Source organism: Hemicordylus capensis, chromosome 2 (assembly GCF_027244095.1).
Source record: "Hemicordylus capensis ecotype Gifberg chromosome 2, rHemCap1.1.pri, whole genome shotgun sequence".
NCBI classification, from domain to species: Eukaryota; Metazoa; Chordata; class Lepidosauria; order Squamata; family Cordylidae; genus Hemicordylus; species Hemicordylus capensis.
In genome coordinates this window covers 252421101-252439256 of record NC_069658.1, presented here as the reverse complement: position 1 = coordinate 252439256, position 18156 = coordinate 252421101, and the positions used below count along the sequence as shown (strand labels likewise).

At 44.1% G+C, this 18156-nt stretch overlaps 1 protein-coding gene and 1 long non-coding RNA gene across 2 annotated transcripts in view; one reads left to right on the top strand and one right to left on the bottom strand.

The window, feature by feature from the left end:
- Nucleotides 1–1809: 1809 nt before the first annotated feature.
- Nucleotides 1810–18156, bottom strand: part of LOC128345289 (E3 ubiquitin-protein ligase TRIM7-like) — a 38086-nt gene continuing 21739 nt past the window's right edge. Inside the window, exons 6-8 of the mRNA XM_053297073.1 lie at nucleotides 12175–12293; nucleotides 8800–8832; nucleotides 1810–4051 (exon numbers count right to left, since the gene is read on the bottom strand). Coding sequence (XP_053153048.1) covers nucleotides 3489–4051; nucleotides 8800–8832; nucleotides 12175–12293 — 715 coding nt within the window. The 3' untranslated portion in view covers nucleotides 1810–3488. The remainder of the gene's footprint in view (nucleotides 4052–8799; nucleotides 8833–12174; nucleotides 12294–18156) is intronic.
- LOC128345292 (uncharacterized) lies at nucleotides 13938–14932 on the top strand. Its single transcript, XR_008316365.1, has 2 exons — nucleotides 13938–14074; nucleotides 14483–14932. It is a non-coding gene; the product is annotated as an uncharacterized LOC128345292 (long non-coding RNA).

Sequence of the window (18156 nt, the reverse complement as noted above, 5' to 3'; positions counted from 1 at the left end):
TGTTTATGTTTTCAATGTGACAAGCACCAAGGAAATACCTGGATTTTTTTTTATATAAAGGAGGGGAGGGGGGGTGCCCTTTTTCTATGAATGTAACGAACAAGCCAAAAACCCCCAAAACACCCCAAAACAAAAAACCTCTTTTTTGCTGTAAAAAAGAACCATGTGAAAATCAATTCCTTTATTTGCCCCAGTGGGCTAACCAATGACAGAACATGTGGCCAAACAAACACACACTGATTCACAAAATACTGACTCACTGGTTTTACTCAGATGAATTAAAGCGGTTTATTCAGGCATTAAATGTTTTGTAGAGAAAATAAAGAAAATTAAACAAAGGAACTTAGATGTATGCATGGAAAAAACCCCAGAGAAATATTTTCAGTACATCATGATAAGCTTCATATGACTATGCAATTAAATCAAACATTTTTCCTTGTCTTTATAGATTACTTGGAAGCTCTACTTGTTCCTAGCAAGATAACAGTACCAGAAAGAACATCGGTTTATGCTACTTTGAGAAAAACATTTCAAGGGAGAAAATGGTGCTGTTTTATCTCAGCCAGACAAGGGCGCTTTCCAGACTAGACCTTGCAACGGGGTCAGGACGCATGTCGGAAGTGTGCTTCCACACTTCCTGCATCCTGACACCGCAGTCCCTACGCGGACAGCAGGGTGCAGTTCACATTTCCAATGCCTTGTTCAGAGGCGTATCTAGGGAAAATAGCGCCTAGGGCAAGCACTGAAATTGCGCCTCCTGTCCAAACATCTGACACCCATCTTTCAGATAACGTTACCATAATATCAGCTCAAAAATACAAGTCAAGCTCGTTCATCTTTTAATATTTCAAAAACTATTTAGCAGTGGATGTAGCCAGAACAAAAAATGCTGGAAAACTACAAATTTCAGGATGCTGGGGCTCATGAAATACCCCAAAACTATGTGGAGGTGTACTTGGAAAACTAAACAGAAGTGCCCGTCTAATTCTCTACTATGCATTGTAGCATCACTATTACATAAGTTTTAAAAATAAATGGAGAATTTGACTTTTCCCAGATACTAGGGCCTTGCAGAGGCCATTTGAGCATGTGTGGTGGCCATTTTGTTTTCAGTGGCCATTTAATTTCTTTTTTCATTTTAAAAAATGGCGCCCCCCTTCAAGTGGCGCCTGGGGCACGTGCCCTGCCTGCCGCACCCTAGATACGCCCCTAACCCTTGTTTAGAATTTAATTGCTGCGAAATAGAGCTAGGACATCATACATCCAGCATGGAAAAGTTGCTGTTTTGTCAGGTTGTTAGTTGCTGTGAGACTGCTCCCCCTGCTGTTTCTGTTCTGAATGTGACTTGCCTGAACGGAGGCATTTTGCTGCTAATGAGCAGCTAGTCAGGAAATTGCCAAGAAGAGCAACAATATCCTTTAAATATGCAATGTATAACTTAGTTGTAAGTTCATGCAAACAAGCCTGTACGAACTCTTTCATACATGATATGAACCATAGCATTGTTAAAAAATACAACAGTAAAGACTGACAATTCACAGTCAAAATACAAAAAGACGGTTCAGAGGTGGGGAGGAGGTTCCTTTAAGGTGCAGGGAGGATGTCCTTATCTCCCCCACCATGTTTCCCCTGCCAATGTTGCTGTCAAAATCGCTGGCGCGGGGTGGCTGTATACCCTTTGTATACTCCGGTCAGCCTAATATCGGAAGTAGCTGTACGCGTGCATGTGCACCGGCCACTTCTGGTGTTATGCTGACCGCGGTAGCAAGATGGTATACAGCCACCCCACACCAGCAATTTTGACAGCAGCGCCGGCGGGGGAAACGTGGCAGGGGAGGTAAGGACACCCTCCTCACACCTTAAAGCAACCCCCCACCATCCCAGTATAACAATGTTACCACTAAATAAAAATCTGGCTAAAAAGAGAAAAGCCAGGAAAGGTGGAGAGAAAGCCCTTCAAAGAAGCTGCCTTTCATCCTGAAAAAATATTTATCTAAAAAAAAGATAAGAACAAAAGCCGAAAGATGCCAAAAGAGGCCCCAAAGGATCCCCTCAACATATCAGGCCTTCAGCCTTTATACCTCAGCCAAATTACTTCAACTTTCCAGGCTTTCCATTGGTTGCATCCTCAATATTTATATTTATTAATAAAATATCCATATTGGGTAATGACAGCTCAGGGCATTTTCAAATACTGACCTTTTTGTTCTTGAATTTTCCATTGTGGATAGGCAAACAAGGCCAGATAGATACAAGCATGAATCAAGAAGGTTGGGTTATCTGGACCTTGTGATTCTCCCATCATGGTAGCTTATGTTCAGGCAGCGATGAGACAGTCAAGGTCTTCCCACTGGTTACAGTTGAAAAATCCGTTTCTATGTTCCAGCGTTGGCTCATCCCAAAAGCAGCATTGTTCTCACTCCATCAAACTGCAGATTTGGCTTAAAAGCCAATAATGGCTCAGAATTGTCAGTCTCGACTCAGGCTACTTAAGATGGCTCCTTCCAGGTCAAGTCTTTTTTCAGGCACGTCAAGGTGAAATTGTCACTTCATCTTCACTATGAACTGCTTTACTTCTTGGCATAAGGATGTGGTGAATTTGGGTTGTTTTTAATGTGGGTTTTTGTTCAAATGTTGGGGCTATTCTCACGATCAGCCCAAATCGGGCTGATCGCAGGCGAGCCCGGTGGTTTACATGTGGCTAGCCCGCTTTTTTAGCCCTCCCCTTAGCCCAGGTTTGCGGGGCGAGCACTCCGCAAACCCGGGCTGTCCGATTGTGAGTAGCTGCGGCACGGCTCCATGACTACTTGTGAGTAGACCCCCCCCCGGAGGGGAGGCAAAAAGCAGTCTCTCAGCTCCAAAGGTCTCCCAGTATGCCCTGAACGCTCGTGCAGGGCATCCTGGAGCTTCCGGGGGCCACGCAGCCCCCAAGCTCCCCAGCCCCTGCCGGCTCCATCACAGAGCCAGCAATCGTGTGGCCAGACGATCCGGCTGCCCAGGGCTCCCGCCGGGATTGTCTGCGGAGAAAGCTGGCTTAGCCCGCTCTCCCCTCAAAAGCGGCAAAAGCGGGTCTCACTGATTGTGAGACCCGGCTCATTGTCTTGTTCAAATATTGTTACTCTAACATATCTCTACAATATAAGCTCCAGTAATGGGGCTTGGAAAAATCAATGCATCAAAGGGCTTGATTCTGATTCTGACAATCTTCATATTGGATTGGATCATATTGGATCTAACTCGATTTATTTATTTTTACAGTCTCCTAAAGAAATAGGTTGACAAGGAAAGGGGGAACTCAGGCAAAGAAGGGAAAATTTAGGCTCCATTTTAGTTACTTAGTTTTGGTCAAAGTCACAGGAAGTCTGTCAAGGCATGAGCAAGATATGTAAAGGGGGGGTTTGGTCTACAAATAACTGGGTTTTATTATTCATTACCCTGGTCTGGAGAGTGAATCCAACGGGGCTTGTGAGGAAGATCATGGGTCAGTCTCAAGGACAGATTCTGAGGCAGCTATATGTATCCAGAAAAAAGAAAGGGCAAAGGATCTCCCCAGAGAAGGAGGCTCCTGAGAACATGTAGAGTAGGGTAGCTGAATCAGCATCAAAAAAGGTCAGACGCTGCCCAGCACAGTTCAGAGACACTCGGAGCCTCTTGGGCTCCCGACTCAGAGATATAAAAGAGTCAGGGGGATCAAAAGTCATTGGCTCAACTTGAGATAGCTTATTTAGCAGCTTTTCCCATGCAGAATGCTGTCCATGTCTCAACTTTCCCACACTCCAGACCCCTTCTTGAGGACCAAAGCCAACTGTACCCTTTCTTCTCACAGATTTTCTGGCGATCCCTGCAGCCCATCCACCCGCAGTTCTCACATTGACTTCCCAGAAGTGTCTTCCTGCTGTGAACCCCTCACATCCCAGCACAAAATAAGAAACGTTGAATCTCTCAGGATTGTCAGGCAGTTCTGCAGTAAACGGTGCATGTTTCAGGCTTTTACGATCCTCAGACAAGCAGAGCTTGCGATGAGCTGTGTTTGGATCCAGAGTGATATTTGCTGTTGTGCAGGGAGGGGAGGGGATAAAAGAGAAGCAGAGTCAGCTGACAGATGGACTAATGTTAGAGTCATTGCTAGATAATTAAAAGATCTGGGGCCCCAAGTCCATCATGTGCCCCTCCTTTAATAATTAAACTCAGTCATATTTCCCACACCAGAAATGGTTAGTTATTTTTAAACTCTCTATTTGTATAATACAGAGCAATCTATGCATGTCTACTTGGAAGTAAGCCCCATTGTGGTCAAATAGGAATTACTCCAGGGTAAGTGAGTATAGGATTGCAGCCTCAGTTAACAGGACACCAAAATAAACAAGATTAAACCCAAAATGAAAGAGTTCACAGTCCTCCCCCAATGGCACAATTAAAATGTGGGTTTGAGTTTCCTACTTCTCCTTGTGGTCTTGTGATCAAAGTGTTGGACTTGGATTGAGGAGGCCTGGCTTGAAATCTTTCCCTGCTCAGTGGGTGATTTTAGGCTGATCTCTCAGCCTAACGTACTTCACAGGATTGTTGTAATGATAAAAATGGGGATAGGGAATCATTTTCTAATTTGTTTATCAAAAAGCAGCATATATGTATTAATAAATTATTAATAGCTTACATGTTTCATGGCATCAGGGGCAGAGCTATAAGTGTCCAGGTGTATTCTAAGAACTGGAAGTTCTTGTTCACCTCTGGAGGCTGCCTTGCTTGCCTGACCCCTCTATCTGCCAGCCGGCCAATCCTTCTGCCCACCTGCCATTACTTGCCAGCCAGCTCACAAACTGGTCAGAAACTGAAGGCCCCCAAGTTGGTTGGGAATGGAGAGCATGCATGTGACCTGTGTCTGTATCTGCACTGTGAAAACTGTGTTTATTTCTACTCTCTATTGTTGCCAAAGAGCCCTATTTTGGGGTAGCAGAGAGCACACCATCTTTTGGATACTCCAGGTTATGGGATCACATCTCCAAAATGAGGAGTATGGTGAAAAGAAAGCTGAAAAGGAAAACCAGCAGAGTCACTTTGCTCCAGAATGCATGGAGTTTAGTCAAAACTACAATACTAGAAGCCTAGTTAGATTGTATACCCAAAAGGAGGAAAGGTATCACTAGGTCCAGGAGGATGCCAGCATGGCTAACAGGTACCGTCAAGGAAGCCATAAAAGGGAAGAAGACTTCCTTCCGAAATTGGAAGGCCTGTCCAAATGAAGAGAACAGAAAGAAACACAAACTCTGGCAAAAGAAATGCAAGGTGACAATAACAAAGGCAAAAAAAGAGTTTGAGGAACATTTAGCTAAAAACTTCAAGGGGGAATAACAAAAACTTCTTTAAATACATCAGATGTAGGAGACCTGCCAGGGAAGCGGTTGGACCATTAGACAATGAGGGAGTGAAAGGGATTATTAAGGAGGATATGGAGGTTGCAGAGAAGCTAAATGAGTTCTTTGTGTCTGTCTTCATGGCAGAGGATACTGAGCATATACCTGTTCCTGAAACAGGCTTTTCGGGGATGGAGGCTAAAGAACTGAGTCAGATAGAAGTGACAAGAGTTGATGTTCTAAACCATGGGTTCTCAACCTTGGGTCCCCTTAGGTTGTTGGACTTCAACTCCCATAATTCCCAACCAAAGGCCATTGGGACTGGGGCGTATGGGAGCTGAAGTCCAATAACATCTTGGGGCCCAAGGTTGAGAATCCCTGTTCTAAACTGTCTGGAAAAACTGAAAACTAACAAATTGCCAGGGCCTGATGGCATCCACCCAAGCAAAGAACTCAAATGGGAAATTGCTGACCTACTTGCTAAAATATATAACTTATCCCTGCAATCAGGCTCTGTACCAAAGGACTGGAACTCAAATGTGAAATTACCAACCTCCTTACTAAAATATGTATGTATGTATGTATGTATGTATGTATCAAATTTATACCCCGCCTGAACTTAAGTCTCTGGGCGGCTAACAGCAATTAAAACACATATAAAAGTTAAAACATTTCAACATATCACACATATAAAAGTTAAAACAATACAATAATTTAAAAACCATACAATTAAACAAACAGTATTTTTAAAAACCTGAGAAGGCTAGGGTAAAAAAAATGGGTCTTCAACTGTTTTTAAAAAAATTGTCAGAGATGGGGAGGATCGCAACTCAACAGGAAGCGCATTCCACAATCTTGGGGCAGCAATCAAGACCGCCCGTCTCTGTGTGAACACCAAACGAGTTGGCAGTAACTGGAGATAGACCTCCTCAGATGACCTCAATGGGCGGTGGGGTTCGTAGCGAAGAAGATGCTCTCTTAAAATACCCAGGACCTAAGCCGTTTAGGGCTTTATAAGTTATAACTAGCACTGTGCCCAGAAACCTATCGGCAGCCAGATAGCCAAAATATATAATATATCGCTGCAATCAGGCTCTGTACCGGATGACTGGAAAGTAACAAACATAACACCGATTTTCAAAAAGGGATCCAGGGGTGATCCAGGAAATTACAGGCCGGTTAGCTTAACGTCCATTCCAGGCAAATTGATGGAAAGCATCCTCAAGGATAAAATTGTAAAACAGAACAACAGGCCTTGCTGGGAGAGAACCAGCATGGCTCCTGCAAAGGTAAATCTTGCCTCACGAACCTTTTGGAGTTCTTTGAGAGTGTCAACAAGTGCGTTGATAAAGGCAATCCAGTTAACATTGGATACCTGGACTTCCAAAAAGCTTTTGACAAAAGAGACCAAAGACTCTTGAGAAAACTTAGCAGCAATGTGATAAGGGGACAAGTACATGTATGGATAGCTAACTGGTTGAAGGACAGGAAACAGAGGGTAGGTATAAATGGAGAGTTTTCACAATGGAGGGAAGTAAGAAGTGGGGTCCCCCAAGGATCTGTACTGGGACCGGTGCTTTTTAATGTATTCATAAATGATCTAGAAGTAGGGGTAAGCAGCGAGGTGGCCAAATTTGCAGATGATACTAAACTCTTTTGGGGAGTGAAATCCAAAAGGGATTGTGAGGAGCTCCAAAAGGATCTCTCCAAACCGAGTGAGTGGGTGACAAAATAGCAAATGTGGTTCAGTGTTGGCAAGTGCAAAGTGATGTACATTGGGACAAAAAACCCTAACTTCAAGTATACGTTGATGGGATCTGAGCTGTCAGTGACTGACCAGGAGAGGGATGGTGGGGTCATGGTGGACAGCTCGTTGAAACTGTTGACTCAATGTGCGGCAAAAAAGGCCAATTCCATGCTAGGGATCATTAGGAAAGGGCCAAGGGGTTGAAAATAAAACTGCTAATATTATAATGCCCTTATAAAAAACTATGGTGCGGCCACATTTAGAATATTGCGTACAATTCTGGTCACCACATCTAAAAAAGGACATTGTAGAAGGTGCAGAAGAGGGCAACCAAGATGATCAGGGGCCTAGAGCACCTTCCCTATGAGGCAAGGCTACAACTTCTGGGGCTATTTAGTTTAGAAAAAAGATGACTGTGGGGAGACATGATAGAGGTCTACAAAATCATGCATGGTGTGGAGAAAGTGGATAGAGAGAAATTCTTCTCTCTCACACATAACACTAGAACCAGGGGGTCATCCCATGAAATTGATTGCCAGAAAACAGAAGTACTTTTTCACACAAGGCATAATCAACTTGTGGAATTCTCTGCCACAAGATGTGGTGACAACCCACAACCTGGATGGCTTTAAGAGGGAGTTAGGCCACCTCCAGCCTCAAAGGTAGGATGCCTCTGAGTACCAGTTGCAGGGGAGTAACAGGAGGAGAGAAGGCATGCCCTCAACTCCTGCCTGTAGGCTTCCAGAGGCATCTGGTGGGCCACTGTGGAAACAGGATGCTGGATTAGATGGGCCTTGGGCCTGATCCAACAGGGCTGTTCTTATGTTCTTATCTCTCTCCTGGGCACTTTCCAGACTACCTGCTCAACGGCAGCAAAATGCCTCCATTCAGGCAAGTCACACTGAAAACGTAAACAGCACGGGGAGCAGTTCTCAGCAACTACCAACCTGAAAAGCAGCAACTTCCTTACGCCAGATATACAATGTCCTAGCTCTATATCGCAGCGATTAAATTTGACACAAGGCACTGGCAACATGAAAGGCACCCTGCTGTCCATTTAGGGACTGTGGTGTCACAATGCAGGAAGTGTGAAAGCCAGGGGCATAACAAGGCTGGAGTGGGCCCAGAGACAAAATTTTAAAATGGGCCCCTCACTGATGCACACACACACTTCACAATATATAGTCATGTGACTTGCCTCATGTGACTTGCCTCTGGGGGGCCCCTCGAGGCGTGGGGTCCCCAGACAGCCGCCTCCCCTTGCCTAATGGTAGTTACGCCCCTGGTGAAAGCACACTTCTGAGATCCAACGTGACCCCGTTACAGGGTCTAATCTGGGAAGCGCCCTGGTCAGTCACCGACAGCTCAGATCCCATCGGCGTATATATGAAGTATATGCTGGGAGCTCTAGTCCAACGACATATATTGGGACCCACGGTTGGGAACCCCTGTCCTAGAGACATTTCTCCTGTGAATTTGAACCTTGTTAGAGATTGGCATTCTTGGGATTCTTGGACCTCAGAGAGAGGTCCCACTGCTGTTTCCTGAGACTATCTCTATGTCCATAGCTTTTGTATGGTGGTGGACAGATGTAGCTCTGGTACACCCAGTTAAGGAGACCCATGGAGGGCAATTTGCTGAGGTGAATACTGCCCCCTGAAACATGGATTCTCTCTGTCTAGATTAGTTCTCAATATTTACCTTTCTGCAGCTGAAGTCCAGATACCAAAGTGTCTAAGGAAGCAAAGGGGACAGATATTAAGCATCAAATCCGTGTGCCTGTAACAAATCTTCTAACAAAAATACTGTCTGTGGCATTATAGCATCTTATTTCAAAAGAAGAATGACATAGAAGCTTTAACTTCAGGGAGAAATCTGCTCACAACTCTCATTTGCTTACAGCTAAATAATTCATGTTTGCCTGGTTTGTGACTCAGAGTGTTCTTGAGTCACGCATATGTTAAAAGTTAGGTTGGAGTTGCGCTTAGTTGCTTATTTATTTCATTTCATTTCATTTCTATACTGCCCCATCCAAAGGCTCTGGGCAGTGCACAACAAGTAAAATGCAAGAACAAAAATCATTTAAAGCAAATAGGTTTAAACAATATAAAAATTTTAAAACAGTCCAGAGTGGTTTAAAACCAATTTAAAATACTTTAAAACAATTTAAAAACCTTGGAAGGCCAGGCCAAACAGGTAAGTCTTTAGGGCTCTCTTGAAGGCCATCGACGAGTCCAAACTATGGATATCTGTCAGGAGTGCATTCCAAAAGCCAGGAGCAGCTACAGAGAAGGCCCAGTTCCAAGTCGCCACCAGATGTACTGGTGGTAACGAGATAGACCTCTCCAGATGACCATCCCCATGAGATGAGGATCATACAGAAGAAGGCACTCTCTAAGGTAGCCTGGACCCAAGCCATTCAGGGCTTTAAAGGTGATAACCAGCACTTTGTATTTTGCCCAGAAACATATCGGCAGCCAGTGCAACTGTTTGAGAACAGGCATAATATGGGCTCTCTGGGTTACCCAGAGACCAGTCTGGCTGCCGCATTTCGAACTAACTGAAGTTTCCAAACTTCGTACAAAGGTAGCCCCACATAGAGCGCATTGCAATAGTCAAGCCCGGAAGTTACGAGGTGATGCACCAGTGTTTTGAGATCGTTCTCTTCTATCTCAAGGCTCACCACACTACATTTTGGATCTGGAATTTCTATATACCATTATAAGTCAGTTTGGACTAATTTTCCTAACTGGCCTGTGATACATAATGGAAACATGAACCTGCTGTGAGTAGGCATTAGGGATTTGCACAGCACCACTTTTCCTGGTTTGGCTTGAATCCAAACTAGATTCGATCCTCCTCGGGTGGCTCGGGCTCAATTGAGCCAGGCCCTAGTCTGGCCTGGCCATTGAGCCACCTGAGCCAGCTCGCAAGGATTCCCCTTTACAAGCAAAGGGCTTTTCCTAGTAAATGCGGATGGGGGCGGGGCAAGGAAAAAGGTAGTAGTCTTACCTGTACTTTAGCTTTAAAAAGCAAGCCGGCAGCAGTGGGGATGGCGGTGGCGGGGAACCCTCCAACCTCCAACCCCTGGCCTTCCCAGTGACAGCCTGGGTCACCTGCAGCCCGGTTTGGACCTGTTCACACATGCAGGAACTTAGACCTCTGTGTGTGCAGGGGCCATTTGCATCATTTGTGGTGACACAAATTGTCAGAGGTCTCTCTAATAGCCCCTGTGCATGTGCAGAGGCTCGAACTGGGCAGCAGCCAGCTCACTTGACAGGTTGACGGTGTGGGGGACGGTTGGAGAAGCCCCCATCACTGCCTCCAGCTTGCTTTTTAAAGTGAAGGTAAAGACAAGACTACTACCATTTTACACACACACACACACACACACACACACACACACACACACACACACACACCACACTTACTAAGAAAAGCCCTTGACTTGTACAGGGGAATCCTTGCCAGATTCCCCTTTACATGAATACTCCTCAAGCCCTTCGAACCAGCTCGCGAGTTGAGGTTTTGAGACAGACTTGGCTCAGCTCGAACTCGGACTACCTCCCCACTTGATGGGGCTGGTTTGGTTTGGTTCGAGTATGAGCCTTCATGCCGAGCCAACTCAATCCGAGCCTGGGTCAATTCGAGTCGGCTTGCGTACCTCTAGTAGGCATCAATCAATCCATCATTTTATTTATGGCCATTCTAGTAGGCATGTACTTCTCTCTCAACATGCTGGAGTACTATTCCTTAATTGCTTGGGTGGGTGGGGTGCAGTTTATTCAAGCTGCCTCTCTACAACTGGTCCAAATCTCTTACATTTAGTAGTATTTCATGTCCATGTAGAGAGGCAGATTAGATGAATCAGATCTCCTACCAATTGAAGAAGGGGACCCCGGCACAAACATCTGAACTATCCCCATGACTAAGAGCCATTGATAGACCCATCTTACATGAACTTGTCTAACCTTTTTAAAAAAAAAAAATTCTAAGGACATAACCACATTTTGTGACAGAAAATTTCAAAAATTATTTAATTGCTGTTTAAAGAAGTGCTCTTTTCCTCATCTCCTGCCAATCAATTTGACTGGATGCCTTGAGCTGTGATGTTATGACAAATGGAGGAAATTTTTGCTCTAATCAAAATTCCCCACGTCATATATAATTTTATAAATCTCCATAATGTCTCTCCATTGTCATCTCCCTCCCCCCACCGCCCCGCAAACTCAGTGTCCCAAATGCATTAGCCTGTCCTTGTAATTGTGGTGCTCCAATCCTCTGGTCACAATAGTTGTCCTTTTCTGCACCCTTTGAGCTCCACACTTTTGAAATGGGACAACCAGAACTCTAACCATTTCCAGAGGTGCCCATACCTTAAGGGCATTTTTCAGTCCTTTTCTATTAGAGGGGAAAGAATTAAAAGAGGGGAAACTTTTAATAAATGATGATGTTTGATATAAATGTTGATAAATGATGATGTTTTGATAAATGATGATGTTTGTACATTTCCTTCCCATGTTAGACCAAAAAGAAAAAAGAAAAAAGGAAAATCAATGAACTTGACTTACACAAAAAGCCACAAAACCATGCAAATGAAATTGGACTCATGTTGACTGATGGAGGAGATGATCTCCTTGGAATCTCTGGATTAATGAGTGTGCCTAAAACGCATTCTTGGTGGAGCAGCCACTAGGGGTGGAGTCTGTTTCCTATATGTCCAGCCATCTGCTTCTTAGAAGCACCCTGCTCATGCCTGTGGGGTAACATAAAGAAGAGTGTCCTTCTTTGGAACACTCCCCCCCCCCAGATTCATTCAGCCCCCTCCCTGGCTGCTTTTATGGACCTTCTTAAGACCCATCTGTTTCGCCAGCCCTTTGCCCTTTAGTTATTATTATTTTAATTAATTGGTATTGTTTTTGTTCACCGCCTAGAGACTTTGGAGGAGGTGGTATATAAGAAAAATTTTAATAATTAAGTAAGTAAGTAAATACTAGACTAGATAGCCCCCTTTTCCTGATCCAGAAGTGTTCTTATATTTTTGGGAGTCCATCAAAGCCTTTACATGCTCATTACCTTGGAACTGCTTCATGACAACCTCCAGAAAAGGATTTATATCACAGAAATCCCAGATCTTCCACTTCAGTGTAGTAGGAAAAGCCACTGGATTCTTAAATTCATTCTCCTTCTCACACCTGATGGAGAGAAAGGACATTGACCCACTATTCATCCAAACCAGAATTTCTGAGTGGAGTAAAAAAATGAAATGGAAGAGAAGAAAACAGCAGAAACCACGGTGTCAGGGATGTGTAGTGTCAGAGATGTGCAGGATGTGATGCTCTATTTTTGAGCTGCTTAGCCCAGTGCCGGCTTCCCAGCCGGGCCAGGAATGCATCTTCCCTACCTTTTAAAGTAGGGAGAGCTGCTCCCAACCACGCTGTGAACACGGCTCTGACCATGAATTTGGCGCTGGCTGTGAAAACCCCGCCCCCTGTGTCTGATGTCAGATGTAGGGGCGTGGCAGGGGCGCTGCCCAGGTTCTTTAAACATGTTCAAGCAATAGTGGCTCCGCCCCTGAATGTTTCTCTGCCTCTGCTCTGTTTCATCAGTTGTTACATGGAAGGGGCATGAAGTCTTTGAGTATTATGCTATCACAACAACCATTTCCTTTCCTCTAGATGTCACCAGGGAGACATGGAGAGGAGGCAAAGAACTGCTGCTCTTGGCAAGAGGTCTGCTGCTCCTGCCTATGAGTAGCCACAATTAAGCTCCATAGAATTAACTTCTGCATAGATATACATGAGATTACACTACAAGTATTGGAACTGCTTAGATAATTTTCATATATTGAGGTGTTCCCTGCCCTCCCCCAGAATAAGGAATTATGTTAATTAGCCTAAACTGCGCAGAGCATCTGCGCGCTAGTACTTGAGTGCTCCCCTCACCCCCTGCCACAGCCCCACTCACCTTAGAGATCTCCCCATCCTCACCTCAGCCACACTCCTGCTCCTCCTCCTCCATCGCGTTACTTCCATCCCCCTCACCCCTATTGGTCACTCATCCATCCCTTTACTCCACCCCCCAACCTCTCTTGGTTGCAGCTGCAGCATTGCTGGTGCCTATTGGCCAAGCTGCAGCCTCCTATCCCCAGAGACCTCCCCACCCAAGCCCCGCTCCTGCTCCTCCCCACAGGAGCAGCAGCAGCGGTTGGTCAGGCTCTTCCTCATTGCCACCACCACCATGGTCGTTTGTTCCCCTCAGGCCGCTGACAGGCCTGGGTCCGTCCCTTGCCTGCCTGCCTCCCTCTGACAATGGCCTCAGTAGCCCCAAACAGCAGCAGTGGTTTACTGGACCCTTCCTTGCTGCCGGTGCCATCATGGCTGCTCAGTCCCCTCAGGCTGCTAACAGGCTTGGGCCCATCCCTTGCCCTTCCTTCTGCCTCCGTTATTTTTCTCTCATTCTCTCTCCTCCACTCGCTCTTCCTCACTTTTTCTTCTCCCTCCCTTCATGCTCTCTCTCCCTCTCCTTCTCCCTCTCTGAGTTAACAGAACTTGTTCATCTTGTTTCCTCATCTAATTCACACAATGGCAGCCTCCTTCTTGTGAAGGGGCTCTTTCCTCCATCATGACCCCTCTCTTCGCAGACCCCACCTGCTATCCTTTTATATATATGTATAGAAGATTCCTCTCCTCTACAATTAAGAACATCTTCTGCCCAGTAACAGTTGCATTCCAACTGACCTTAACCATCAGGCTCCTCCTCCTTATCTGCATATGGAATCCCCACTGCCCAATCACCACGGTGCCACAGACTCCTCCTCACTATCTGCATATGGAATCCCCACTGACCAATCACCATGGTGCTTCTCCTCTTACAGGCTCCTTCTCCCTATCTGCATATGGAATCCCCACTGCCCAATCAGGTGCTTCTGCTTGCGAACTCTCACGAGAGCTGCCACACATGGGATTAGCCACAGGTATGCCTTAGAGAATTAAATATATAGAAGATAGATGATTAGATTTTACATTGGTATGAAATAGCTTTGTATATTTTGTAATTTTCTATAGAAGAAATTGACTGAAGGATATTTGTATAAAAGGACTGATAATCGTTTTTGAGACATTCCCTTGTTGTAATAGCAATAGCAATAGCACTTACATTTATATACCGCTCTATAGCCGAAGCTCTCTAAGCGGTTTACAATGACTTAGCATATTGCCCCCAACATTCTGGGTACTCATTCTGGGTAATGAATGCAGAGTAGATGAATACTAAGTAGGGCAGGCAGAGAAGATTATCCAACAATGTGCAAAGAAAGGAGGGTGCACTGATCCCTCTATGAGAATTGGGATGTTACAAGTATTATATTATTATCACATTCCAGGCCCATAGCTACAGGAAATTTGAAATCTGATTAACTGCGGATTAAAAATTGGGCTCCATGTGACAAGCAAAGTCACTGTTTGGACACTACAGGAATGCCATTGAAGAAGGCCTGCTATAGGCTGAAACAAGTCCAGCGAAAGTGAATACATTTGTGAGCTGTGATGAATGCCAGTGTCCTAGAAGACTCAGAACCTACTGGACCATCGAATTCAAGAACCATTGAATTTTTCTTACATTTACACTAAACTACTATTTATTGAGAAACTTGCTATATGAAAGACTGATTCGCAAGTTCTTATATTTCTTGAATACTGACATTGGTAGTTCCAGTAGTTAGGATGATTGTAAAATGTATGTCTTTTCATGGATATGTGTTTTTATTAGGTGACATGTATTGTTAATAATTATGGGTCATAAGAGTATATTTATTAAATATCAATTTGTTCCATTCTATGTGTTTATGAACACTAGACATTTGTACTATTTGCAGCTCTGACAGTTTTTGCCATCTTCCATATACAGGTGAAACTCGAAAAATTAGAATATCGTGCAAAAGTTCATTAATTTCAGTAATGCAAATTAAAAGGTGAAACTGATATATGAGATAGACGCATTACATGCAAAGCGAGATAAGTCAAGCCTTAATTTGTTATAATTGTGATGATCATGGCGTACAGCTCATGAAAACCCCAAATCCACAATCCCAGAAAATTAGAATATTACATGAAACCAATAAAACAAGGATTGTAAATAGAACAATATCGGACCTCTGAAAAGTATAAGCATGCATATGTATTCAGTACTTGGTTTGGGCCCCTTTTGCAGCAATTACTGCCTCAATGCGGCGTGGCATGGATGCTATCAGCCTGTGGCACTGCTGAGGTGTTATGGAAGACCAGGATGCTTCAATAGCGGCCTTCAGCTCTTCTGCATTGTTTGGTCTCATGTCTCTCATCCTTCTCTTGGCAATGCCCCATAGATTCTCTATGGGGTTCAGGTCAGGCGAGTTTGCTGGCCAATCAAGCACAGTAATCCCATGGTCATTGAACCAGGTTTTGGTACTTTTGGCAGTGTGGGCAGGTGCCAAGTCCTGCTGGAAAATGAAGTCAGCATCCCCATACAGCTCATCTGCGGAAGGAAGCATGAAGTGCTCCAAAATCTCCTGCTAGACGGCTGCGTTGACCCTGGACTTAATGAAGCACAGTGGACCAACACCAGCAGATGACATGGCTCCCCAAATCAACACAGACTGTGGAAACTTCACACTGGACTTCAAGCATCTTGCATTGTGTGCCTCTCCATTCTTCCTCCAGACTCTGGGTCCTTGGTTTCCAAATGAGATGCAAAAGTTGCTCTCATCAGGAAAGAGGACTTTGGACCACTGAGCAACAGACCAGTTCTTTTTTTCTTGAGCCCAGGTAAGACGCTTCTGATGTTGTTTGTTGTTCAGGAGCGGCTTGACAAGAGGAATATGACATTTGAAGCCCATGTCCAGGATCCGTCTGTGTGTGGTGGCTCTTGATGCACTAACTCCAGCCTCAGTCCACTCCTTGTGAAAGTCCCCAGCACCTTTGAATGGCCTTTTCCTGACAATCCTCTCCAGGCTGCGGTCATCCCTGCTGCTTGTGCACCTTTTTCTTCCACACTTTTCCCTTCCACATAACTTTCTATTAATGTGCTTTGATACAGCACTTTGGGAACATCCAACTTCTTTTGCAATTACCTTTTGAGGCTTTCCCTCCTTATGGAGGGTGTCAATGATGGTTTTCTGCACAACTGTCAAGTCAGCAGTCTTTCCCATGATTGTGATTCCTAATGAACCAGACTGAGAGACCATTTAAAGGCTCAGGAACCCTTTGCAGGTGTTATGGATTGATTAGCTGATTGGAGTGGGACACCTGGAGCCTAGACTGTTGAACCTTTTCACAATATTCTAATTTTCTGGGATTGTGGATTTGGGGTTCTCATGAGCTGTACGCCATGATCATCACAATTATAACAAATTAAGGCTTGAATTATCTCACTTTGCATGTAATGCGTCTATCTCATATATCAGTTTCACCTTTTAATTTGCATTACTGAAATTAATGAACTTTTGCACGATATTCTAATTTTTCGAGTTTCATCTGTATATATATGGCAGGGAAGAGAGAGCAAAATTGGCTCTCCCAAAGTGAAGACTCTCTTTCTGTTTGTTTTAAAAGATCCCTTAAATTCTATACCAATTACTTTTCAGCTCTTTTTCAGTATGAAGCATACTTTTTTGCTTTTAAAAAAATCTATTCATTGATGGTTCATTGGTGCAGAATGCTGCATGATTTAGTTATTGAGAAAATGGGAACTTTTTTTGGTTGATGAGTGCTGGCATGCATTGTTCCATTTTGCATTTGTAAGGTGCTGGTCTTGTGGTAGCAAACATGACTTGTCCCCTTAGCTAAGCAAGGTCTGCCCTGGTTGTATATGAATGGGAGACTTGATGTGTGTGAGCACTGCCAGATATTCCCCTCAGGGGATGGAGCTGCTCTGGGAAGAGCATCTAGGTTCCAAGTTCCCTCCCTGGCTTCTCCAAGATAGGGCTGAGAGAGATTCCTGCCTGCAACCTTGGAGATGCCGCTGACAGTCTGTGTAGACAAGACTGAGCTAGATGGACCTGTGGCCTGACTCAGTATATAGCAGCTTCCTGTGTTCCTGTGTTCCTAAGGTATTCCCCCTCAAGGCAGAATGGAAAGATTCCTGCAAAAAGGAATGATTTAGCAGTTTTGCCAATTGAAAGCCCAATCCTGTACATGTGCACTCAGAAATAAATCATATTGAATGGGCATAGTTGCAGCCAAGGAAGCTTCATACGCTGTATTTAAAAGCAGAACCAGTTTTAAGTTCAGCTTTGTTAGCTGAGACCAGGCTGAACGGCTCCTGGGAGCGTGCAGACTTCACCATGATGCAAGCTGTTGTTTTCTGAACTGCAACTTAAGACCCTAGAGCTCATGCATTAATCATTGATAGAGGGGAGGGGAGCATCTGTGATTACAATGAATTTCTAGATGACTTAATATGCATTAATTAAGCCTTATTAAGTTCTACTATGCTCAAGTTCACCACTGCAATATTGTATTAAGAAAAATGTCATTTGCCAAAGTTCTCTTTTTATATTTAAATATTTATTAAGGGCAAAAGTGCGCATTTGGACTCTTGAGACAGAGGGTGGAGTGAAATTTTATTGTGAAATGTGAAATTTTATTGCATTTATTAGATATTGATTCAGAAAATTGCAATTTCTGTTGACTTTTGCACTACATCAATATAAGTGTCCCAGGCTGCAAATTGTTTTTAAAAGGCCATATAACCTCCCTGACTTCTGTGATTCCCCCACCGCAAGACTTTGAGGCTGGCTACAGGTAGATTTTACATGGATGCGAAATGGCTTTGTGTATGTTTTGTAGTTCTCTAAAGAAGAAACTGTGGTGAGCTGAAAGCATCATGAACATTTTAGGATATTTGTGTATATAAAGATATACACAATTACCTTTGAGAGAAATCCTTAATTGTTTTATAATGAATACAGAGTAGGGATGTGCAGAATGTTCCAAGGTAATAACATTCCACCTTGAAATGAATGAAATGGTTTTGAGTGTTCCGAACTCATAACCGAACATCTTTAAAAGGGGGTCCTGT